Source organism: Pan paniscus, chromosome 6 (genome assembly GCF_029289425.2).
Source record: "Pan paniscus chromosome 6, NHGRI_mPanPan1-v2.0_pri, whole genome shotgun sequence".
NCBI classification, from domain to species: domain Eukaryota; kingdom Metazoa; phylum Chordata; class Mammalia; order Primates; family Hominidae; genus Pan; species Pan paniscus.
Genome location: NC_073255.2, coordinates 89,673,510 through 89,699,589, shown reverse-complemented (window position 1 = coordinate 89,699,589; position 26,080 = coordinate 89,673,510). Strand labels below are relative to the sequence as shown.

The following is a 26,080-nucleotide window of genomic DNA, read 5'->3' as shown; positions in this document are numbered from 1 at the left end:
ATCCAACACTTCCACCTTCAGCTGGTATTACAACAATACCAGCCTTTCAAGCTACTCCGGGTGACCCCAGAACTCATCTGAACTCAGAAGCCCAAGAGTTTCATTCCTCTCACTTTAGGGGACTAAGTGCCCCTGGTCAGCATGAAGTCGATACAGAAGCATGACCTCCATCCCTAATCCCTCAAGAATGAGGAGTGGAAGGTGTTGGCAGGAGGGTGGGACGCGGTTTGTAAATCTGTAACTGCATCAGACCAAATCTAGTTCAACTTTTTTTTTTTTTTTGATGGAGTTTCACTCTTGACACCCAGGCTGGAGTGCAATGGCACGATCTCAGCTCACTGCAACCTCCACGTCCTAGGTTCAAGCATTCTGCTGCCTCAGCCTCTGGGGTAGCTGGGATTACAAGGGTGCGCCACCACGCCTGGCTAATATTTATATTTTTAGTAGAGACGGGGTTTCACCATTTTGGCCAGGCTGGTCTTGAACTCCTCGACCTCAGGTGATCCACCTGCCTTGGCCTCCCAAAGTGCTAGGATTACAGGCGTGAGTCACTGCACCCGAATCAGTTCAACTTTTATGTAATGAAGTTGTCAGTTGTTTTTCAATTGCCATCGACCCGCAGGTTGAAGGTCATGTACCCTGTGCATGTCCAGGTTAACCAAGCGTGCCACCGTGGAGTGGAACCTAAGAGCTCAGCCTGAAGAGCTCGGACCGATTTAAGAACCAGACACCCCAAGGCAGGAGCCAGGATCCAATCACATTGAGTTTTGGTGTCACCCCATGGCAGGATCCAGTCAGATCACACCTCCCAGCATTACTTTATTGCAAGATCCAATCAAATCACACCTCATTACCCTACGCTTATAAAACCTGACATAGCCCCCAGCTGTGTAAGGGAGATTTGAGTACTTCCTCCTGTGTTCTTGCTGGCTGACTTACAAAAAAGCTTTAAAAAAAAAGCCGGGCGTGGTGGCTCACGCCTGAAATCCCAGCACTTTGGGAGGCTGAGGTGGGCAGATCACTTGAGATCAGGGGTGCAAGACCAGCCTGGCCAACATGGTGAAACCCCATCTCTACTAAAAATACAAAAATTAGCTGGGTGTGGTGACACACACCTATAATCCCAGCTACTTGGGAGGCTGAGGTAGGAGAATCACTTGAACCCAGGAGGCGGAGGTTGCAGTGAGCCAAGATCACACCACTGCACTCCAGCCTGGGCGACAGAGTGAGAAGACTCCGTCTAAACAAAAAAAGTTAAAATTAGCACTGAATGCTTTACAAGTAAAAAAAGTTTTTAGCTGCATATGTTTAAGTAACTTTTTAGATTATAAGAAATATGCATGCAAAATGGAAAGGCACAAAGAAGAGAGCAAAAAGTGCATGAGATCTCACATCCAAGGATAACCGCTGAGAACATGGAAGTGCTGACTCTTCCAGTCTTTATACTATACACATTTAGGCCTGTTGTTTTGTTTCCATAAAACTGTAATCATATAATATAGACAGTTTTATAATCTGCTTTTTAAACACAACAATTATATAACATTTAGCTGTTTTCATTTGCATTCAAATTCATAAGGGTTCCAGTAACTCATTTATCAGAAAACCAAGAGAAATATTCTCATAAAAATATAAGTACATAAGGTCAGGCATGGTGGCTCACGCCTGTAATCCCAGCACTTTGAGAGGCCGAGGTGGGCGGATCACCTGAGGGCAGGAATTCGAGACCAGCCTGGCCAGCCTGGACAACATGGTGGAACCCCGTCTCCACTGAAAATACAAAAATTAGCTGGGCGTGGTGGCGCGTGCCTGTAATGGTAGCTACTCAGAAGGCTGAAGCAGGAGAATCGCTTGAACTTGGCAGGTGGAGGTTGCAGTGAACTGAGATCGCGCCACTGCACTGCAACCAGGGCGCCAAAGTGAGACTCCATCTCAAAAAAAGATAAAAATAAAAAATAAAGAAAATGTATATCTATGTATATATATTTTTCCAGACAGGGTCTTACTCTGTCTCACAGTCTGAAGTGTAGTGACGCAATCGTAGCTCACTGCAGTCTCAGGTTCCTGGGCTCAAGTGATCCTCCCACTTCAGCCTCCCAAGTAGCTGGAACTACAGGTGCATGCCACCATGCCCAGTCAATTTTTTTTTTAATTTTTCATAGAGACAGAGTCTCACTATGTTTCCCAGTCCTAATAAACACTATGTGATAAAAAGAAAAAAGTAAATCACCCTGAAGTTAAGTCTTTAATGAGAAATGCAAATAAAGCATTTCTCAATAAATTAGGGGAAGAGAATCAACTGAAGAATAAACATCTTTAGTAAAATCTTTTGCTCATGTGCATTAACCAATACTCTTGAAAACCGAGATTAATTTACTGTACCTTCTTAATATTCCTTTGAAATTCCTTATGGCGTACAGGTAGCGTAGAAAATAACTGCTTCACGCTGACTGTGGTCCCTCTGGGGTGGGGGTAGGGGGTTTTCTGGATGATTTTCCCATCGTGATCAAACACCAGTCGAGTCCCAACCTTCGCCGATACGTGGCAGGTAGAAATGGTGACATCGCTGTGAGAGAATACCAGGCATGGTGTGTTCAGTGAGAGATCCGTGATGTTGGGCACTGACTACTCTTTTCTTCACTTGCTTTTCTCTCAAAACTTTCTTAAAAAGCTGATGATCCCTCTGAGATAACTGAGATCTAACAGTTGAGGAGTCATCATAAAATCTAAGGTTTGGCATCTGAAAGACAGTGAGACAGAGAGCACTAAACATGCTTTGTTTTGATAAAAACTTTGACTTCGTTTTTTCAGGTTGAATTGCAAAACCATAAATGATCTCAAGATTTATTGATTCTCAGAGATTTGTTTTGTTATTACTCTTCAAACAAAAATTTTTAAAAGAATTTTTTTAAAGAATTTTTTAAAAATTTAAAAAATTTTTTTAAAGAATCCAAAAGATATTATAATTAAAATGTATATGTAGGGCAGGGTGCGGTGGCTCATGCCTGTAATTCCAGCACTTTGGGAGGCCAAGGAGGGCAGATCACTTGAGGCCTGGAGTTCCAGACCAGCCTGGGCAACATGGCAAAACCCCACCTCTATTAAAAATACAAAAATTAGCCAAGAGTGGTGGTGCACGCTATAGTCCAAGCTCTTCAGGAGGCTGAGGCACAAGAATCACTTGAACCTGGGAGGCAGAGATTGCAGTGAGCTGAGACTGTGCCACTGCACTCCAGCCTGGGTGACAGTGTGTGACTCTAAAAAAAAAAAATATATATATATATGTATGTATATATATATATGTGTGTGTGCGTGTGTGTGTGTGCATGTAGTTGTTTATAAAAATTTAGTATCTGTGCTATAATTAAGTAGTGCTTTGGTGAAATGTTTCCCTAAAAATTGATAATGAAAACCAATGGTAACTATCATTTATTACCTATATGTTATGTTCAAATTGAGAAGTTACTGTTCTAATAAGGGTAACCAATTTTTTTAACAATACTATTTGCTTCATTTCATTCATTTATTGCTCACATTTCAGAAGTACTAGGACTTAGATTGGCAGTGAGACAAAACAGAATTCAGAAGCTAGAAGCTGAGATATTGAGACAGAAAATTGTAAATAATAATGATTCCAATTAATTTTCAGAGAGGTTTTTCTAAGGGGTCAAGTGAATGGATAAAAATATTTTATCACCTCAGTGCACAAAGTGAGCTCAGAGCTTCCCCCCGAAAGCCAAAAGTTTCAACCTGAGGTACGTCGGCAAACTCTTGAATCTTAGATGTGTGATGTTTCAGAGCTGAAAGAGAGTATAAAGTAAGGACTAAGATATTTCAAGTGCTATAACAATAAATATACATGATATCTAGTAACTGGCTTTAAAAAAACTGTTTTTGTGTTTCCCAAGACAGTGTTACTCAAAATTCTAAGACATGTGGCCCAATTATTTTATAATAGGATTAGAAAAAGTTAACTCACTTAAGCCTTCGAACTTTTCTTCTTCTACCCCACATCCATTGCCTGAAACTTCAATGAGATCCACTCCATAGTCCTTAAGCTTTAGATCTAGAAAGTTTAAAATATTTATATATTTATTAAAAATGGACCCATGCTATCAGTTTTTATATTGATATTATCTATAACATGTGCAAATTTAAGTGTCATAACTAGACCTTTAGTTAAACATACTAGTGTCATTTTGTATATTTCACTTTTATAAAGTTCTTTCTGGCTATTTACTAGCCCAGATTAAATAGTTTAGCATTTTCTTTCTTTCCTCTTTTTTTTTTTCCCTTATGCTAGTCAAGTGAAGCAGTTGGAGTGGAGAAGGAACAAAAAAATCTGTAACTGGTTGTGATCAATTAGTTGTAAAGACCGTTGCACTTTGACCAGCCTTTTCCTTTGAAAGAAATAATTTTAACATACCCAGTAAGGAGAACGGGGGCCGGGCGCGGTGGTTCATGCCTGTAATCCCAGCACTTTGGAAGGCTGAGGCAGGCGGATCACGAGGTCAGGAGATTGAGACCATCCTGGCTAACACGGTGAAACCCTGTCTCTACTAAAAATACAAAAAATTAGCCGGACGTGGTGGCGGGCACCTGTAGTCCCAGCTACTCGGGAGGCTGAGGCAGGAGAATGGCGTGAACCCAGGAGACGGAGCTTGCAGTGAGCCGAGAACACACCACTGCACTCCGGCCTGGGCAACAGAGCAAGACTCCGTCTCAAAAAAAAAAAAAAAAAAAAAAAAAAAAAAAAGACCAGGCAAAACAATAGTATTCAAGAATACATATTTAGGTGAGATAAATGATGAAATTATTTTATTTTATTATTTCTTTCTTGAAGACTCCACTGCCACCCAGGCTGGAGTGCAGTGGTGTGATCATGGCTCACTGCGGCCTCCACCTTCCAGGTTCAAGTGCTCCCCTGCCTCAGCCTCCTGAGTAGCTGGGACTACGGGGCACAGACCACCACACCCAGCTAATCGTTTTTATTGTTTGTGGACATGGGGTCTTGCCACGTTGCCCAGGCTAATAGATAGTGAACTTATTTTAAAGGAGCAAGAAAAAAATGTCCATCCGCACATGAATGGATAAAGAAAATGTGATATATACATACAATGGAGTATTTAATTCAGCCTTAAAAATAAGGAGATCCTGTCACTTGTAACACTATGATTGAACTTGGGGATGTTATGCTAAGTGAAAGGTCAAGGTGGGCGGATTATATGAGGCCTGGATATATGGGATCTTGCTAGGCTGCCCAGGCTGGTCTTGAAGTCCTGGTCTCAAGCAATCCTCCCACCTTGGCCTCCCAAAGTTCTAGGATTACAGGCGTGAGCCACCACGCCTGGCTGACCCTCACCTATTTTTTTGTTGTTGTTTGAGACAGGGTCTATCTCCATCTCCTCGGCTGGAGAGCAGTGGCTTGATCATGGCTCACTCCAGCCTCAACCTCCTGGGCTCAAGCAATGCTACCACTTCAGCCTCCCGAGTGGCTGCGACTACAGGTGTGCACCACCACACCCTGCTAATTTGTGTATTTTTTGTAGAGATGAGGTCTTGCTATGTTGCCCAGGCTAGTTTCAAACTCCTGGCCTCAGTCAATCCTCCCACCTTGGCCTCCCAAAGTGCTGGGATTATACGTGTGAGCCACCACCTCTGGCCAGCTCCCACCTGTTGATCAAAGGAGCATCAAAGAATTTGCAGCCTCCAGAAGGAGGTCATTTCCTGCCTCTGAGTCTCAGTTTCCACATCTATGAAATAAAGTTAATGATCCTTCACTCCAGGGTTGTCGTGAAGGCTAAATTAAGTTGTATTTGGAAAAATATGTGGGGCACAGTAGGTGTGTTTCTCACACCCAGAGTCAGAGTGTTTAGCAGAGGGTTAGTAGTTGCCTCCAGGGCATGAAGGGCTCTTCCTGACCCTAAGTGTGAGGAACGCTTTGGGTTAAAAGATTGTACTTTTCTGCGTTCAGCTGAAAGGTGGAGGGCTCAGTGAGGTGGCTCACACCTGTAATTCCAATGCTTTGGGAGGCCGAGGTGGGAGGATCACTTGAGCCCAGGAGTTTGAGAGCAGCTTAAACAACACAGGAAGACCTTGTTTCTACACACACACACACACACACACACACACACACACACACACTAGCCAGGCGTGGTGGCATGTGCCTGTAATTCCAGCTACTTGGGAGGCTGAGGTGGGTGGATTGCTTGAGGCAAGGAGTTTGAGACAAGCCTGGTCAACATAGTGACACCCCATCATCCCCCAAAATCATTTTTCTTTGTTTTAAGGCAGAGCCTCACTCTATTGCCCAGGCTGGAGTGCAGTGGTGTGATCTCACCTCCTTGCAACCTCTGCCTCCCGGGTTCAAGCGATTCTTGTGTCTCAGGCTCCTGAGTAGCTAGGATTACAGGTGTGCACCACCATGCCTGGCTAATTTTTGTATTTTTAGCGGAGATGGGGTTTTGCCGTGTTGGTCAGGCTGGTCTTCAACTCCTGGCCTCAAGTGATCCGTCTGCCTTGGCCTCCCAAGTGCTGGGATTACAGGTGTGAGCCACTGTGCCCAGCCACAATAAATCATTTTTTAAAGGTTAAATTTAACCTCATTTAAGTAATACATATAAGTCTCATCGAATAATTGAAGCCAGTTTGTGAGGTAAAGTCTAATATTATGTGCATTTTAATTCTTAGCGTTTAATTAAAGCCTCATAAGTACAAATAAAAACAGGACTTGCTATAACAGGTTGCCACCTATTTTCTTTAAAGATGACGAGCAGCATCTTATTTGCGTTAACACAAGTCATCCACATAACAAATATAGATAAGAAAAGTGGCCAGGTGTGGTGGCTCATGCCTCTAATCCTAGTACTTTGGGAGGCCGAGGCAGACAGATCACTTGAGGTCAGGAGTTCGAGACCAGCCTGGGCACTATGGTGAAACCCCATCTCTATCAAAAATACAAAAATTAGCCCGGCATGGTGGTGGGCACCTGTAATCCCAGCTACTTGGGAGGCTGAGGCAGGAGAATTGCTTGAACCTGGAAGGCGAAGTTTGCAGTGAGCCAAGATCATGCCACTGCACTCCAGCCTGGGTGACAGAGCGAGACTCTATCTCGAAAAAAGAAAAAAGAAAAGAAAAGAAAAGAAAAGTAAGGCACTTAGAGGGTAAGTGGCTTCACTCGGTACTAAGTAGGGGAGTGTGGATTTGAGCCAAGCTGTGGGTTCAAACCACATCAACACCTGCTATGCCTGACTGCGTCTCCACGCTGCTGGGAAGGTTGACTGAATCTGCCACTACCTCCCTGGGGTGCATGTGCTTACCAAACCATTGCATTATGTAAAAGGTGGTGCTGTAGGTTTTTAGTTTTTTAATTTTTATTTTTTTGAGATAGAGTCTCACTCTGTCACCCAGGCTGGAGTGTAGTGGCATGATCTTGGCTGACTGCAATCTCTGCCTTCCGGGTTCAAGTGATTCTCTTGCCTCAGCCTCCTGAGTAGCTGGGACTACAGGCCCACACCACCACGCCTGGCTAATTTTTGTATTTTTAGTAGAGACAGGGTTTCACCATGTTGGACATCATGGTCTCGGTCTCTTGGGCTCATTATCTGCCTGCCTCGGCCTCCCAAAGTGCTGGGATTACAGGTGTGAGCCACCGTGTCTGGCCTCTAGTGACCTCATTTTAACTTGATCACCTCTGTAAAGACTCTGGTTCCAATAAGGTCACCTCTAAGGTCTGGAGGGTCATGGCTTCAATACACGAATTAGGGGTGGGGGGCACACCATGCAGCCCATAATACTAGCGTATCTGGTTATGTTAAACTTGCTATAGCCACAGTCTCGCTGACTTGGATATGGTACCATGGGAAGGGCCCTTAAAGATCATCTTATCTGGTTGGGCTCAATGGCTCACGCGTGTAATTCCAGCACTTTGAGAGGCCAAGGCAAGAGGATCGCTTGTGACCAAGAGTTCAAGACCAGTCTGGGCAACAGAGCAAGATGCTATATCTACTACAGGCATGCACCTGTAGTCTCAGCTACTTGGGAGGCTGAGAGAAGAGGATTGCTTGAGCCCAGGAGGCAACAGAGAGCTGATTGTACCACTGCACCCCAGCCAAGGCAACAGAGACCTTGTCTCTAAAAAACAAAAACAGGCCGGGTGCAGTGTCTTATGCCTGTATTCCTAGCACTTTGAGAGGCAGAGGCGGGTGGATCATTTGAAGTCAGGTGTTCAAGACCAGCCTGGCAAACATGACGAAACCCTGTCCCTACTAAAAAAATACAAAAATTAGGCGGGAGTGGTGGTGGGTGCCTGTAATCTCAGCTACTCGGGAGGCTGAGGCAGGAGAATCGCTTGAACCTGGGAGGCAGAGGTTGCAGTGAGCCGAGATGGAGCCACTGCACTGCAGCCTGGGTGACAAAAGCGAAACTCTGTCTCAAAATATTAGGAAAAAAAAAAAGAGAGAGCCTCTTTTCCATCTCCCCGCCACAGAGTTGTCTTCAGTAATTTCATTCCCTTTTTTCCTGAGGATTCACTGGGTTTCTGGGTCCCAAAGGGGAAGTTCTCTTCAAGGTACAGAAACCACGACTCCGCAGAGAACCGCAGAGACGGCAGCATGACCAGACCCCGGACAGGTGTGGAGAAGCTGCTGGGCTGAGACTTGGGCTGAACTTCCGCTGCAGGTCGACTTATTCCCATCAGCACCAAAGCTGCTGGAGGGGGTCATCCACTAGCAAATGAAGGGGGGGGCGCGGCTTGGAGGCTGTTTCAGAAGGCCCCACTGAGCCACGGACTCAAGGCCTGGCCACAGCCCTCCCAAGTGAGGCCCAGATCATATTTCACCACGCTCAGAAAACCTTGTCAGCTCATTTCAGTCCACAGTGACTTTGTTTTCTTTAGGATCTCTCTTGCACTGTCCAACTCAGAGAATTTCAAATCTGAATGGATTCCAATGACGGAGCTAAATCAGGCCTCACCTCAGTTTTTAAATTACAATCAATAGGGCTGGGTCCCAGCATCTGTGTCTTAATGTTCCTCCATGTGATCCTCATGCTGAAAGGCTGGTATTTGAAAATCCCTTTTTTTGGGGAGTGAAGGGTTTTTTTTAGAGAGAGGCCTCACTCTGATGCCCAGCCTGGAATGCAGTGGTGGATCACAGCTCACTGCAGCCTCGAACTCCTGGCCGCAAGAAATCCTCCCACCTTAGCCAACCAAAGTGTTGGGATTGCAGGAGTGACCGCTGTGTCCAGCCAGGAAAGCCCTTCTGTTTCACTTGAATGATATTTCTGCAGCATACCTACAGCCATTGTTGTATTAAACGGCATCATTGCAGGAAAAGAAAAGGTGAGAGGTGACTGTTTTGCTTTTTTCTGAACATATCAGACCAAACCTGGGCTGTCTGGCACTTTTTTTTTTTTTTGAGTCGGAGTCTCACTCTGTCGCCCAGGCTGGAGTGTAGTGTCGTGATCTCGGCTCACTGGAACCTCCACCTTCCCGGTTCAAGTGATTCTCCTGCCTCAGCCCCACAAGTAGCTGGGATTACAGAAGTGCACTCCCACGCCCAGCTCATTGTTTCTGTATTTTTACAGAAAAACAGACAGGTTTCACCATGTTGGCCAGGCTGATCTCAACCTCCTCACCTCTGGTTATCTGTCGGCATCGGCTTCCAAAAGTGCTGGGATTACAAGTGTGAGCCACCGCACCTGGTTTGCCCATTTTTTGACAATGTGTCAACATCATCTAAGATGGGCACTGCCTCAGTGTAGTGTGTCTAGACAAGGTGGCCGGAACAGAGAGGAATATGCATACCAGGCTTAAAGACGGGTTAAATCAGAGCTTTTCATTCCACAAAAGAGCAATTTTAATGAGGTCAGAACATGGATGTTCTAATATTTGAAAGCCTGTTAACTAGGAGAGAGAGAGAGTAAAGTGATTTGTTGTAGGAGGACACACCCAGCTCTGACGTTTAAAGCATCATGAATGCAAATTTGAACTCCAGAAAAGCAGAGCTTCCTAACAATGGGACTTCCACAGCAATGGGATTTCCTCCCGCATTCAGTTTGTGCCTTTCCCATGAGCGAGAGACTCCTAGGAGAGCCGCAGCCCGTTAGGAAGCCATGTGGGAACTCATCCACAGGTTCTCTTTTTTTTTTTTTTTTTTTTTTGAGATGTAGTTTTGCTCTTGTTGCCCAGGCTGGAGTGCAATGGTGCGACCTTGGCTCACTGCAACCTCCGCCTCCCAAGTTTAAGCCATTCTGCTGCCCCCGCCTCCTGAGTGGCTGGGATTACAGGCACCCACCACCATGCCTGACTAATTTTTTGTATTTTTAGAAGAGATGGGGTTTCACCATGTTGGCCAGGCTGCTCTTAAACTCCTGACCTCAAGCGATCCACCTGCTATGGCCTCCCAAAGCGCTGGGATTACAGGTGTGAGCCACTGTGCCTGGCCGGAACCCACAGGTTCTTTGGATGGTCTCTGAATGTCATGAAACTCTTTTATATTTAATTAAAAGAATTTTTTTGACACAAGGTCTTGCTGTGTTGCCCAGGCTGGAGTGCGGTGTCACGATCACAGCTCACCGCAGCCCCTAACTCCTAGGCTCAAGCAATCCTCCTGCCACCTCAGTCTCTCAAGTTGTTGGAACACAGGTGCCAGCCACGACACCTGGCTAATTTTGTTTTGTTTTGTTTTGTTTTAGAGATGGGCTCTTGCTATGTTGCCTATACTGGTCTCGAACTGCTGGCCTCAGGCAGTCTTCCTCCCTTGGCCACCCAAAGAGATGGGATTACAAGCATGAGCCACTGTGCACAGCTGAGATTTTTCGACTTAGTCTTTTTGTACACCCAGTATCTTATAGAATATCCATAATATAGATTCATAAATAAACCATTTCCTTCAATGGTATAAATAAATAAACCACTGCCAAAAATGGTGGAATTTTCTGAGTTAAGAGCAATACATATGATACAAAACTTGATATATAGAGTTTCTTAGCCAAACTGGAGGGGCTGGTTTTAGGTGATCCGTGGACTCCCTGAAATTGGGGACACCATTGGAAATATGTGTGAACTCATGGGCAGTTTCCTATGATTTCCGGTCCTCAAAATATCTCTTGGACTCAAAGATGCCTTAGGGCAGAGGACACGTGTACCCCCAGTACAGAATCTCAGACAGTGAATATCAGTAGACATTCGGCAGAAAAGCTCTGCCAAATTGAGTGCTCTGATGTGACTTTTTCATCAAGTCAATGTTCCTGGGATCTCTTGTACATGATAATCTCACTCTTGTAAGGTTTCATCGCTTCTGCTTACCCTACTTTTCTTTCCCATCCTGATCCCTCTCCCACCAGACCGGACTCTGAAACGGGCATGTACAGAGAAGAGGAGACCCCAATACGCTTCAAGCTTTGAGCGGAGAGGACACAGCCTCTGCTGGGACAGGGAACAGAGGGATGCGGAGACCCTGAAGATGCTTTTGGACAGTGGTCTGAGGTTGGGACAGTGGCAGGAGATACCATTCACCCAGGATCTCCAGGACAAGAGATCAGCCTGGCAGTTACATGTGTTTTTGTTCAAACTAGTTGCCAGGTTGGCATGAACGATGACATCAGAGATTCCGACCTTCCTGATTGGAGGGACCGGACTCTGTCGGCACCTGGCAGTTCAGTTGGACAACAGTAACTTCTCAGAGCTGTTCTCCACTCCTGACTTCTCCCAGCCTCGAGAATTGATAACACACTCTTCTGGATCCCAGCAGTGTCCAGAAGAAGATCAAGGACAGAACAGAGACTAGGTTCGGTGAGATGGGACAGATTTTGGGAAAGATCATGATGAGCCATCAACCGCAGCCCCAGGAAGAGCAGAGCCCCCAGCGGAGCACCTCAGGGTACCCCCTCCAGGAGGTGGTGGATGATGAAGTGTCGGGACCATCAGGTGAGGGGACTGGAGGAAGAAGAGGTGGCATACGATTGACTAAGACGAAGGAAGGGGGCCAGGCGTGGTGGCTCACCCCTGTAACCCCAACACTTTGGGAGGCTGAGGCGGGCAGATCACCTGAGGTCAGGAGTTCAAGACCAGCCTGGCCAACATGGTGAAACCCCATCTCTACTAAAAGTACAAAAATTAGCCAGGCGGTAGTGGTGTGTGCCTATAATCCCAGCTACTTGGGAGGCTGAGACAGGAGAATCACTTGAGCCTGGGAGGAAGAGGTTGCAGTGAGCCGAGATCGTGCTACTGCACTCCAGTCTGGGTGACAGAGTGAGATGCTGTCTCAAAAAAAAAAAAGAGGAAGAAAAAAAGAAGGGTCAGAGGTCAGGAAGGAGAACCTGGGGAGGGTGTGTGGGAAGAATGGAGAAATTCAGGCTGGGTGCAGTGGCTCACACTTGTAATCCCAGCACTTTGGGAAGCCAAGGCAGGCGGATCACTTGAGGCCAGGAGTTTGAGACCAGCCTGGCCAACATGGTGAAACCCTGTCTCTACTAAAAGTACAAAATTGAGCTGGGCATTATGGCAGGCACCTGTAATCCCAGCTACCTGAGAGGCTGAGGCAGGAGAATAACTGGAATCCGGGAGATGGATGTTGCAGTGAGCTGAGATTGCACCACTACACTCCAGCCTGGGTGACAAAGCAAGATTGTGTCTCGAAACAAAAAAAAAAAAAAAGAGGGACTCAGAGAGCCAGGGACCAGGGAAGGATATGAGGCAGTGTTCTGAGGACAGAGAGAGGGAAGAATGGGGAGGGGAAGGAGTGGCACATGGGGTTGAGCAGAGGAGAAAGTCAGAAAGGTGGCTTGGAGAAGCCAGCAGTCTGCGAGGCTGGGGAGGATGGAGAGTGGTTTGGGGTTTGGGGTCGGGGTCTAACGTGATCAGTTGCAGAAGCATTACACGGTGGCCTGGTTTCTTTACTCAGCCCCTGGGGTAGATCCCAGCCCCCCACGTAAGTCCCTTGGCTGGAAAAGGAAGAGGGAGTGTTTGGATGAATCTGACGATGAGCCAGAGCAGGAGCTCGCCCCTGAGCCTGAGGAGACCTGGGTGGCGGAGACGCTGTGTGGCCTCAAGATGAAGGCGAAGCGACGGCGAGTGTCGCTCGTGCTCCCTGAGTACTACGAGGCCTTCAACAGGCTGCTTGGTAGGAGGACACCCCAGAGAGCACCTCCAATCCTGTTCTTTCTAAAGAGGAAACTTCCAATAACCACACTTTTCCAATGGGAAAAATATGCCCCAGTGGGTGAGCTCTCCATGCGGGAGGACTCTGAAGTGATCACTCATGAGGGACACTTAGGAGACAACAGAGGATTAGGTAGACTTGATAAAGGTCGGTGCTTGGGATAAGAAAGCTTGGTTTTGGGCCAGGCGCTGTGGCTCCCGCCTGAGATCCCAGCACGTTGGGAGGCTGAGGCAAGAGGATTGCTTGAACTCAGGACTTTGAGGCTGCAGTGAGCTATGACTGCACCACTGCACTCCAGCCTGGGTGACAGAGCAAAAGTCTGCGTCAAAAGAAAAACCAAGGCTGGGCACAGTAGCTCATCCCTGTAGTTCCAGCTACTCGGGAGGCTGAGACAGGAGAATTGCTTAAACCCAGGAGGCAGAGGTTGCAGTGAGCCAAGATCAGGCCAATGCATTCCAGCCTGGCCCACAGAGCAAGACTCTGTCTCAAAATAAATTAATAAATAAATAAAAATAAAAATCAAATAAAGAAAAACAAAATCAAAAATCAAAAAAGTGGTTTCAGCTGTGCCCTCTGAAACTTAATGTTTCTTACCGACTTTTCTAAACCTAAGTGTTTCCATCCATAGTGAGGGATACCAAGGCCATGGTCACACCCTGATGTGTGACTGCCTCATGAGGAAATGATGGGAATTCCTTTATGACTCTGCAGTGGTCCCTCCGTGTCTGCTGGAGGGGGTCCTGGCTGATTCCCAGCTCTACATCCTGTAGATTCTCACACCCAGGGCCTCCTTCGGCCTCTTCTCAGGGGAGTCTCAGAGCAGGAGCCTCTCTCCCTTGCCCAGTGAAAGTCATTCTCCCCTCTCCCATCCACCTCACCCGCGGCCACAATCCTGAGACTTTCCCCCGGGAGGCACACTTCTCCTCACTGCCCTGCTGCTCCCACGGAAACCCTGTCCTGCTTCTCACGCTGATATCTGCTCTCTAATCACAGAGGATCCTGTCATTAAAAGATTCCTGGCCTGGGACAAAGATCTGAGGGTGTCGGACAAGGTAAGGTTGTTCTCTATGTAACTGTGTTCCTGTTCTAACGCACGGCCAGCGGGAGGGCGCAGCTTCCAAACCCACAGTTCTCCCTCCACCACCTCCCACCAGATGCTCCTACAGTTTGTTTTTGTTTTTGTTTTTGTTTTGTGAGACACAGTCTTGCTCTGTTGCCCAGGCTGGAGGGCAGTGTCTCGGTCTTGACTCACTGCAGCTGATGCCTCCTGGGTTCAAGCGATTCTCGTGCCTCAGCCTCCAAGCAGCTGGGATTACAAACGTGAACCACCACGCCTGGCTAATTTTTGTGTTTTTAGTAGAGACGGGGTTTTGCCCTGTTGGCCAGATTGGTGCCGAACACCTGACCTCAGGTGATCCACCCGCCTTGGCCTCCCAAAGTGCTGAGATTACAGACATCAGCACTGTGTCTGACCAGCTCCCATGGTCTTGAGTCTTGGCACCCACACATTTTTTTTTCTGAGACAGAGTCCAGCTCTGCTCCCCAGGATGGAGTACAGTGGCATGATCATAGCTCACTCTAACTCCTGGGCTCAAGCAATCCTCTTTCCTTAGACTCCTGAGGAGCTGGGACTAGGCACATGCCACCATGCTCGATGAATTTTTGAAATCTTCGTAGAAACAGGGTCTCGCTGTGTTGCCCAGGTTGTTCTCCAACTGTTGGGCTCATGTGATACTCCTGTCTCCACCTCTCAAAAAGTACTGGGATCACAGGCTTGAGCTGCCACTCCCGGCTATTCTTTGTCTTTTTATGATTTGTCAGCATCTCTCTCAGGACTCTGCTGGTCTCTTGCAGAGTGAATGAGTGGCCCCTGCCTCTCCTATGGGTCCTTTGGGATCTGAGCCCTGGGCCACAGTCTGGCTGCAGTCCTGAAGCTCCTGGGCCCTCTACTCTCAGCTCCTTGGGACAGTTCTCTGCCTGGCACACAAAAGACCCTCCTGACACCAGCCGACCTAGACACACCCCCTCCCAAGATCCCATCAGAGCCCACCATCCTGGGAGCATCACCGAAAACCCTTCCTCCGGCTTCTCGGATTTGCATCCGACCTTCGAATACCCCTCCACCCCGCAATTTCCACATGAGCACAGTCACCCCAATGCTGAGGTCCCTTCTCTGATGGGCAACCCCTCCCCAGACCCCCATTCCACTATCTCCACAATCTTCCTCTCCCAAGATGTGACCTCTCCCTCTCTGTGTTCCTTTCTCTCCATCAGTATCTCCTGGCTATGGTCATAGCGTATTTCAGCCGGGCCGGCCTCCCCTCCTGGCAATACCAACGCATTCATTTCTTCCTGGCTCTGTGAGTGGTTTGCTGCCTCCTATCCATCAATATCCAATGCCCTGGGACAGCGGGGGAAGTGGGATTGCAGCCTTTCATTTATTCTTTCACCTATTTGTCCTCTTTATTCTGTGTACAAAAAAGACAGGATTATAGTATCTTAGACTGTTGTCTCTAAAAAGAAACTCAGGCTGGGCGTGGTGGCTCAGGCCTGTAATTCCAGCACTTTGGGAGGCCGAGGCAAGCGGATCACCTGAGATCAGGAGTTTGAGACCAGCCTGGCCAACATGGCAAAACCCCGTCTCTACTAAAAATAGAAAAATCAGTCGGGCATGTTGGTGTGCACCTGTTATCCAAGCTACTTGGGAGGCTGAGGCAAGAGAACCCCTTGAACCCAGGAGGTGGAGGTTGCAGTAAGCTAAGGTTGAGCCACTGCACTCCAGCCTGGGCAACAGAGTGAGACTTTTTTTCAAAAAAAAAAAAAAAAAAACAGGCAAACAAAACAAACTCCAATGCCAGTGTACAAATAAAAGAGTAAAACAGGCCAGGTGCGGTGGCTCACGCCTGTAATCTCAACAGTTTGGGAGGCCGAGGTGGGCGGATCACAAGGTCAGGAGAGCGAGACCATCCTGGCTAACATGGTGAAACCCTGTCTCCACTTAAAAAAAAAAATACAAAAATTAGCCGGGTGTGGTGGCGGGCTCCCGTAGTCCCAGCTACTCGGGAGGCTGAGGGAGGAGAATGGCATGAACCTGGGAGGCGGAGCTTGCAGTGAGCCGAGATCGCACCACTGCACTCCAGCCTGGGCGACGGAATGAGACTCCGTCTCAAAAAAAAAAAAAAAACAACAAAAAAAAAACAAAAAAAGAACAAAAAACAAAAGGAACCATGAACCGCTCCTAAGGGGAGAAGAAAAGGAGCGGAGGAGCGGACATGACACTTCCCCCAGCAAGCAGACGTTTCCGGTTCTTCTCTCTCTCTCCTTCCCACATCAACCGCAAAAGCCATCAACCTCCTCTGGGTTCCCGTGACAGAGGTCACAGTCCAGGTCCCCCTTGCATCACTCGAATCCACTGTCAAATGCTCCCTGCTGGGGTTTCCTGGAGTCTCTCCCCAAGCCAAGGGGCTTCCTAGTGCAGCCTGAACATCTTTCCAAAGCACGACAACCTCACCGCCCACCTGAACAACTTCCTTAGCTGATGTCTTTCTCTATCGAGGCCAGGGTCCACAGTGCCAATTCCACCCTCTCTACAATCTCTACAACCACACTGGCTCGCCATCTTGGTGTTTCCTGGCTTGGCTTCACTGCTCCTTCCAAATGCCCTCCACTTGACTTTGCATTTGTGTTTTCTGTCTGGGTGTCCCACACACGTGGTTCTGAAGGGAAGCACCCATTCCTTGAAGTCGGTTCACCCTACAGCCTCTGTGATGCCTTCCCTCATCTTCCAACTTCTGCATGCCCGTAGCTCTCCAGTTACATCCTATTATAATGTGACATTGGGATTAGGACATCTCCTCTGATTACTCCCAGTGCCATTAGACTAGATGCCTGTAGAAGGCAGGGTCCTGGCAAAATATCAATGTATTCAATTGCTTTTTTTTTTTTTGAGACAGACTTGCCCTGTCCCCTAAGCTGGAGTGCAGTGGTGAGATCATAGCTCACCGCAGCCTCCATATCCTGGGCTCAAGCGATCCTCCCACCTCAGCCTCTTGATTAGCTCCGACTACAGGGCTGTGCCACCACACCTGGACAGTTTGTATTTATTTATTTATTTATTTATTTATTTATTTATCAAGACAAGAGTGTTGCTGTGTGTCTCAGGCTGGAATGGAGGGGCCCAATCTTGGCTCACTGCAACCTCCGCCTCCTGGGTTCACACAATTCTTATGCTTCAGCCTCTTGAGTAGCTAGGACTAATGGGTGTGCCACCGCACCAGGCTGATTTTTGTATTTTTAGTATAGATGGGGTTTCTCTGTGTTGACCAGGCTGGTCTCAAACTCCTGGTCTCAAGCAATCCACCTGCTTCAGCCTTCCAAAGCGCTGGGATTACAGGCATGAGCCACCGCGTCTGGCGTATTTTTTATATTTTTAATAGAGACAAGGGTCTTGCTATGTTGCCCAGGCCTGTCTCAAACTCCTGGCCTCAAGTGATCCTCCTGCTTCGGCCTCCCAGTGTGCTGGGATTCCAGGCCTAAGCCACCACTCTTGGTCACCAGTTGGGTTTTTGTCTCCATCCTGAAGGAGTGGGAGACGCCCTTGATCAGGTCTCTGTCCAGCAGAGCCCTCCTGAGGAAGGCATGGCTCTCTGCAGGGTGGGTGCCAGTCCTGAGCTAGGGACGGTCCCTTTTCTTCCTCTCTGGGAAGCTGATCTCAGCCGGAGGTCTCTCCTGGTGGTGCCCCTGAGCAGCAACCTGATTTCTGTCCTCAGCTATCTGGCCAATGACATGGAGGAGGACGACGAGGCCCCCAAACAAAACATCATCTGCTTCCTGTACGAGGAGACCCGCTCTCATATATCCTTGCTCCATGAGCTTTGGTTCCAGTTATGCCGTTACATGAACCCGAGGGCCAGGAAGAACTGCTCTCAGATAGCCTTGTTCCGGAAGCATCGGTTCCACTTCTTCTGTTACATGCACTGCAGGGCTTGGGTTTCCCTGGAGGAGTTGGAAGAGGTGGGTGGGGCCTGGGGACGTGGAGGATGTGGGGAGGAATCGGGTGGGCTGGAGGCTGGACGAGGGGAGAGAGGGGTATCCTGGGGAGTCCCCGTCTTCTCAAAGCGCGTTTGTTTTTCCAGATCCAGGCTTATGACCCAGAGCACTGGGTGTGGGCGCGAGATCGCGCCCACCTTTCCTAGAGCTCCAGGGACCGTGGAGGCCTGAGGTCATCGGCCTGAGAGAAGGTACATCTGCATCCTCCGGGGTAAAGGCAGAATATTGGGGTCTATTTCGGAAATCCAAGGAACCCAATTGCTTGATCTGGCTTCAAGCCTGGGCAACGTGGCGAGATATCCCCTCTCCACAAAAATACAAAAATTAGCCAGGCGATGTGGGAGGCATCTCTACTCCCAACTACTCAGGAGGCTGAGGCAGGAGGATCGCTGGAGCCTGGGAGGTCGGGGCTGCAGGGAGCCCTGATCCTGCCACTGCACTCCAGCCCGGGTGACAGAGTGAGACCCTGCCTCAAAAATAATCATAAATACTGAGTTCGGGGAGGTTCATTATGATTGACGCACTTGAGTTACCGATTTGGGTCGAGGGTTCAGTGAAGCTTTGGTTTACATCTTGTGCAGCTAACCATGTTGAGCACAGAGCATGAGACTTCGTCATGAGGAGGGAGGATTATGGATTAGGCTTCTGGACTCGTGGTTCCTGATGTTGTCACATTAGAAACAGATCTAGCACGGTTACAAGTTTAGATCTGAAGTGACACAAAAGGCCCCAGCTGTGATGAAGTCCAAAGCCACATTCTCTGAGGGTGCCCTACTCCCTGGGAAGACCCACCCAAAGTCCTTGCTATGAAGCAGAGCACTGGGGCTGACCTTGGGTGTATTAAGTTTTGGAGTCAGGGTCACCAAAGTGTGAGTTTCACAGTTGAACACGATGGTTCACAAGCAGGGTATAGAATGAAAGGCAGGAGATAAAATTGCACTTCTCAATTGCTCTGAACTCTAGCTAGACTTGACATGGGACGTGAATAACCTTCCTGTCTAGAGAGCTGCCTCCTTGAGGTGTGACATTGTCTCTCTCACTTCCAGAACACCGGACCCAGGGGAGATGTGGATTTTCAGCAGGAACTTTATTCCAGTGCTAATGGCAGACATCAGGAAGGAGGAGAGGAACCATTTGTGCAGATCATCTAGAAGAACCTGGACCATCCTTGACAGAGCTGAATACAGTGATCACGTTGTCCTCCAAGGAGCAGGGGTGGGGTGGGGTACTTCTAGGAGTCCTTGGAGAAAAGTAAGAAACCAGGAGTGTTTCCAGTTCCACCCTTTCCTGCGGCACCACCTCCCTTTTTATATTGCTGAATGCCAACCTCCCTGGGACGGAACCTGGAGGTCCTGTTTCTTACGGACTTGCTTGCCACAGTCCAGGAGCATTTGAAGGCACAGTGCAGGGGCTCAGATTGGCACAGAATTCTTTCTGAAATATGAGTGCCACAGACTGTAACAGATAGCTTCATGCACACTATGCATTTTATTGGTTTGTTTGGAAAATGTTGGCCATTGAATTATTAATAGGTTTATTTCAAATAGTTTGGAAATTGTTGTACTTTTGAAAACATGCTGTTCCTGTAGAGTTTTTTGATGAGAGTTATAGTTGTTATATATACATAAAGATAATTTTCTTTTCATTTTTAAGTGAGAATTCATTTTATCCTAAATCTTTTATTATCTTTAAATTTTTTTCTGTATTATTATATGTGCTCCTGAAGCGAGCACTCTTTTTATCTATGATACTTCCATAATAATCTCTTCTATTTATAGCTATTGGTAGTTCCCCACCAGAAAAAAACATAATTCTGGTGATAGAAATTTTTATTTGCTGTTTAGGTTTGTGACTGAATTGTGAGAATTCAGTTGTGATTTTTAACATGTCTCAGATATATATACTAACATGTCTAATATATACTATCTATTTTATTGGTTTATTTTGAAAAACATGGGTATAGAATTATTTAAACATTATTTTATTTATTGAAATATTTATTAAATATATTTATTTAAATATTATTATTACTTTCAATATTATTTTAAATATTTTGGAAATACTGGTATTTTTGAATAGATGCTGTTTCTATAAAGCTGTGTGATGGGTGTTATAACTGTTGTATACACATACATATAATTTTGTTTTCCTTTTTAAGAGAGGATTCTTTTCATCCTAAATCTTTTACCTTTCAATCTTGGTATCTATTATTACACGTGCTGCTGAAGGGAGCATGGTTTTTATCTATGATACTTAGTTAACATATATATTACATTTATAGCTATGTGGTAGTTCCCCTAAATTCTTGTAAAAATAAATTTTTATTTGATATTTAGTGTATGTTTGAAATGTGAGAATTCAGATGGAATTTTTTATCTTGTTTTGGCATGTTTGTATGTTACTTTAAAGAGGATGTGTGTTCTAAAGGAGGACACGAGCTGTGTGTTTTGAAGAGAACAGTGCAGTGCATCTCTTGGGGAAACATAATAAAGATGAACTTTTCTCACCTTCACAGTGAGTGTGATCATATTGTGGTCTGGATTGATTATTTGCTGTCAAGTGACATTTTTCCTTAATGGGGTTGTGGTTATTTGAACATATTTATTAGCTTTGGAAGATAATCCTGTGCTGTTTTTTATGTAGAAAAAAACATAAGGCTGGGTGCAGTGCTCACACCTACAATCCCAGCAGTTTTGGAGGTCATGGCGGGAGGATCACTTGAAGCCTATTTTTAATTTTTACTTTTTTAAAGAAAAGCAACAGAAGAGAAGGCTGATCCCAAGCTACAGGGTTTTTTTGCTTGTTTGTTTGTTTGTTTTGGAGACAGTCTCGCTCTGTCTCCCAGGCTGGAGTGCAGTGGCACAACCTCGGCTCCCTGCAACTTTCACCTCCGCGTTCAAGCAAATTCTCCTGCCTCAGCCTCCCAAGTAGCTGGGACTACAGGCACCCGCCTGTACGTCTGACTAACTTTTGTAAAAATAGTAGAGACAAGGTTTCACCATGTTGGCCAGGCTGGTCTCAAACTCCTGACCTCAAGTGATCCACCCGCCTCAGTCTCCCAAACTGCTGGGATTATAGGCATGAGCTACTGTGCCCAGACCCCAAGCTAGAGTTTTAAAGCAGGAAATGGGAGAAAGATATTGAGAGAGGAAAACCAGGTGGTAAGAAAACTCTAAAGGTGGCTGGGCGTGGTGGCTCACGCCTGTGATCCCAGCAGGAGTTCGAGACCAGGCAGGAGAATCACTAGCAGAGAATATGTCTCCCCAACCCCTCTCAAAAAAAAAAAAAAAAAAAAAAAAAAAGTCCAGGCGCGGTGGCTCAGGACTGTAATCCCAGCACTTTGGGAGGCTGAGGTGGGCGGATCATGAGGTCAGGAGATCAAGACCACCCTGGCTAATACGGTGAAACCCCATCTCTGCTAAAAATACAAAAAATTAGCTGGGCGCGGTGGCAGGCGCCTGTAGTCCCAGCTACTCCGGAGGCTGAGGCAGGAGAATGGTGTGAACCCAGGAGGCGGAGCCTGCAGTGAGCCGAGATCGTGCCACTGCACTCCAGCCTGGGTGAAAGGGCGAGACTCCATCACAAAAAAAAAAAAAAGAAAGAAAGAAAGAAAAAAAGAAAGTTCCTGCAACAGTTCAAGCTGTGAAAGGCAGGCACTCTGCCATGCAATTCTTTGTGATTTTTCTTTTTTATTTTTGGAGTCGGGGTCTTGTGCTGTCACCCAGACTGGGGTACAGTGGTGCGGTCATAGCTCACTGCGGGCTCAGACTCAAGCTCAAGCGATCTTCTTATCTTGCCTTTCTAATTGCTGGGATTATAAGCATGAGCCACTGCACCTGGCCTGTGTGACGTAATTCTGATGTCAACTCCCTGATGTTACATCAAATGCCACAGGTTAAGGCCACCAGCCCCCGCTAGGCTGCCCTCGCTTCAGATGCAGCTGCAAGCTTGGGTATCCACAGACCGCATGTACTTCTCACCAACTGGCTGCAAATTTGGAGGTTCCCACCACGTCCTCAGGTTTGATAATTCACTATAACAACCCACAGAACTCTGAAAAGCATGATACTTTCTCTTTCTTTATTTGAGACAGAGTCTTGCTCTGTCACCCAGGCTGGAGTGCAGTGGCCACCATGCTTGGCTAATTTTAGTATTTGTATTAGAGACAGGGTTTCGCCATGTTGGCCAGGCTGGTCTTGAACTCCTGACCTCAGGTGATCCGCCCACCTTGGCCTCCCAAAGCGCTGGGATTACAGGCATAGCCACTGTGCCTGGCTGACTTCTAGAGTTTCAATAACAGAGATGTGGTTCAAGAAGAAAAGGGAGACATGTTTTGTAGACAGCAGGAGCTTCATGAAAAGAAGCCAATGAAGGGCAGGATGTGTAGCTGTCTACCTATAGGAAACCAGCCGGGAGCCTCCCCACAGGGACTTCAGCACAGACGGCTGGGAAAATCTGCATTAACCTGAGCTCTGGACCTAAGAGAGGACAAGGCCTTGACTGTTTCTACAGACTCACAAGACGCAATCTCTGCAGTCCATGCCCGTGGTGTGATCTGGGAAACAGGGGGCCTTCTAAATGCCAACAGCAAGGAAATCAAATGTGCAACAGACAGAAATACCGGCACTGACACGGGCCATGGAAAGGCCTAAACAGATGACTGCAGTCCACTGCCAAGGTCATCAAAGGGGTGACTCTGAAATAATACATTTCAGACGCCATGGCCCAAATAGCTGCACTAGGTGGGGAAGTCCTCCACGTGCCTCTGCTTCCTTCAGTACCTCTTCATGAAATAAGCTGAGGTACTTCCCTGGGGAATTTCCTTTCTCTTTCTTTCTTTTGAGACGGAGTCTTGCTCTGTCACCCAGGCTAGAGTGCAGTGGCGTGATCTCGGCTCACTGCAACCTCTCCCTCCCGGGTTTTGGCAATTCTTCTGTCTCAGACTTCTGAGTAGCTGAGATTACAGGTGTGTGCCACCATGCCCAGCTAATATTTGTATTTTTACTCGAGACAGGGTTTCACCATCTAGGCCAGGCTGGTCTTGAACTCCTGACCTCATGATCCACCCATCTTGGCCTCCCAAAGTCCTGGGATTACAGGCACGAGCCACCACACCCAGACTTCTTTTTTTATTTTTTGAGATGAAGTTTCGCTCTTGTTGCCCAGGCTGGAGTGCAATGGCGAGATCTCAGCTCACTGCCACCTCCTCCTCCCAGGTTCAAGTGATTATCCTGCCTCAGCCTCCCGAGTAGCTGGGATTACAGGCACCCAACACCAAACCCAGCTAACTTTTTGTATTTTCAGTAGAGATGGAATGTCACCATGTTGGCCAGGATGGTCTTGAACCCCTGACCTCTAATGATCTACCCGAATTGGTCTCCCAAAATGCTGGGATTACAGGCGTGAGCCACTGTGCCCAGCCCCTCCCATACCTCTTTTGGCCAAGGCAGTACAATTCAGAGAATCTTGCCAGGGAAGACTGGTAAATGGACATCAACATGATGCCTATGGCTCCTGGTGGATTTAGATACCTCCTGGTGCTTACTGATACCTTTACCAGTTACATGGGGGCTTTTCCATGCCAGACTGAAAATGCTGGAGATCACTGATCAACCTTCAACTATTTACTAGCAGAACACTGAGGGGACTCTGCAGTCACCAATATCTCCTATTGCACTTGGATAAACACCTCCCGGGAAATAGAGATGAACAGAAAGGAAATAGTTAAACAAGCAGAATGGCTACATTCCTTCAACCAGAAGGGTCCATTAGTCTGTTTTCACACTGCTCTAAAGAACTACTGGAAACTGGGGAATTTATGAAGAAAAGAGGTTTAATTGACTCACAGTTCTGCAGGCTGTACAGGAAGCATGGCTGGGGAGGCCTCAAGAAACTGACAATCACGGCAGAAGGCGAAGGGGAAGCAGGCACGTTTCTGGCCATGGTGGAGCAGGAGAGACAGAGAGAGTGAAGTGGGAGGGCTGCACGCTTCTAAACAACCAGATCCCATGAGCGCTCACTCACTATCACGAGAACAGCAAGGGGGACGTCAGCCGCCACGAGCCAATCACCTCCCACCAGGTCCCTCCCTCAACACTGGGAATTGCAATTTGACATGAGATTTGGTTGGGGATACAGAGCTGAACCATATCAAGGGTAGTTCAACCACTGAGATTGATTGATTGACTGAGATGGAGTCCCGCTCTGTTACCTAGGCTGGAGTGCAGTGGCACAATCTCGGCTCACTGCAACCTCCGCCTCCCAGGTTCAAGCAATTCTCCTGCCTCAGCCTCCCTAGTAGCTGGGACTACAGCACACGCCACCACACCTGGCTAATTTTTGTATTTTCAGTAGAGACGGGGTTTCACCATGTTTGCCCGGCTGGTCTTGAACTCCTGACCTCGTGATCACCCTGCCTCGGCTCTTCTTTTGCTGGAATTACAGGCGTGAGCCACCGCACCCGGACAACCACTGAGATTTAGAAGGCAGTCGAGTCCACTATACCACACCTCACCTGGTTTCTTCCTCTGTTGGGGCCCCTCGTGGCCACTGTTCTGTTACTTTTTGGTCCTATTTATTTAAATGGATGGTGAGCTGTTTGTCCTCCAGGATCCAACACTTCCACCTTCAGCTGGTATTACAACAATACCAGCCTTTCAAGCTACTCCGGGTGACCCCAGAACTCATCTGAACTCAGAAGCCCAAGAGTTTCATTCCTCTCACTTTAGGGGACTAAGTGCCCCTGGTCAGCATGAAGTCGATACAGAAGCATGACCTCCATCCCTAATCCCTCAAGAATGAGGAGTGGAAGGTGTTGGCAGGAGGGTGGGACGCAGTTTGTAAATCTGTAACTGCATCAGACCAAATCTAGTTCAACTTTTTTTTTTTTTTTGATGGAGTTTCACTCTTGACACCCAGGCTGGAGTGCAATGGCACGATCTCAGCTCACTGCAACCTCCACGTCCTAGGTTCAAGCATTCTGCTGCCTCAGCCTCTGGGGTAGCTGGGATTACAAGGGTGCGCCACCACGCCTGGCTAATATTTATATTTTTAGTAGAGACGGGGTTTCACCATTTTGGCCAGGCTGGTCTTGAACTCCTCGACCTCAGGTGATCCACCTGCCTTGGCCTCCCAAAGTGCTGGGATTACAGGCGTGAGTCACCGCACCCGAATCAGTTCAACTTTTATGTAATGAAGTTGTCAGTTGTTTTTCAATTGCCATCGACCCGCAGGTTGAAGGTCATGTACCCTGTGCATGCCCAGGTTAACCAAGCGTGCCACCGTGGAGTGGAACCTAAGAGCTCAGCCTGAAGAGCTCGGACCGATTTAAGAACCAGACACCCCAAGGCAGGAGCCAGGATCCAATCACATTGAGTTTTGGTGTCACCCCATGGCAGGATCCAGTCAGATCACACCTCCCAGCATTACTTTATTGCAAGATCCAATCAAATCACACCTCATTACCCTACGCTTATAAAACCTGACATAGCCCCCAGCTGTGTAAGGGAGATTTGAGTACTTCCTCCTGTGTTCTTGCTGGCTGACTTACAAAAAAGCTTTAAAAAAAAAGCCGGGCGTGGTGGCTCACGCCTGAAATCCCAGCACTTTGGGAGGCTGAGGTGGGCAGATCACTTGAGATCAGGGGTGCAAGACCAGCCTGGCCAACATGGTGAAACCCCATCTCTACTAAAAATACAAAAATTAGCTGGGTGTGGTGACACACACCTATAATCCCAGCTACTTGGGAGGCTGAGGTAGGAGAATCACTTGAACCCAGGAGGCGGAGGTTGCAGTGAGCCAAGATCACACCACTGCACTCCAGCCTGGGCGACAGAGTGAGAAGACTCCGTCTAAACAAAAAAAGTTAA

At 47.4% G+C, this 26,080-nt stretch overlaps 1 protein-coding gene and 1 pseudogene across 1 annotated transcript; both read right to left on the bottom strand.

Moving 5' to 3' along the window:
- Positions 1-2,373: 2,373 nt before the first annotated feature.
- Positions 2,374-26,080, bottom strand: LOC129398253 (putative postmeiotic segregation increased 2-like protein 1). The gene is made up of 4 exons (XM_063606249.1): positions 24,059-26,080; positions 3,980-4,066; positions 3,698-3,800; positions 2,374-2,566 (listed from the first exon to the last, which is right to left on the bottom strand). The coding sequence occupies exons 1-4, from the start codon at positions 24,153-24,155 to the stop codon at positions 2,374-2,376; spliced, it is 480 nt and encodes a 159-aa protein (XP_063462319.1). The 5' UTR covers positions 24,156-26,080.
- LOC129398247 (uncharacterized) lies at positions 12,641-15,692 on the bottom strand (annotated as a pseudogene).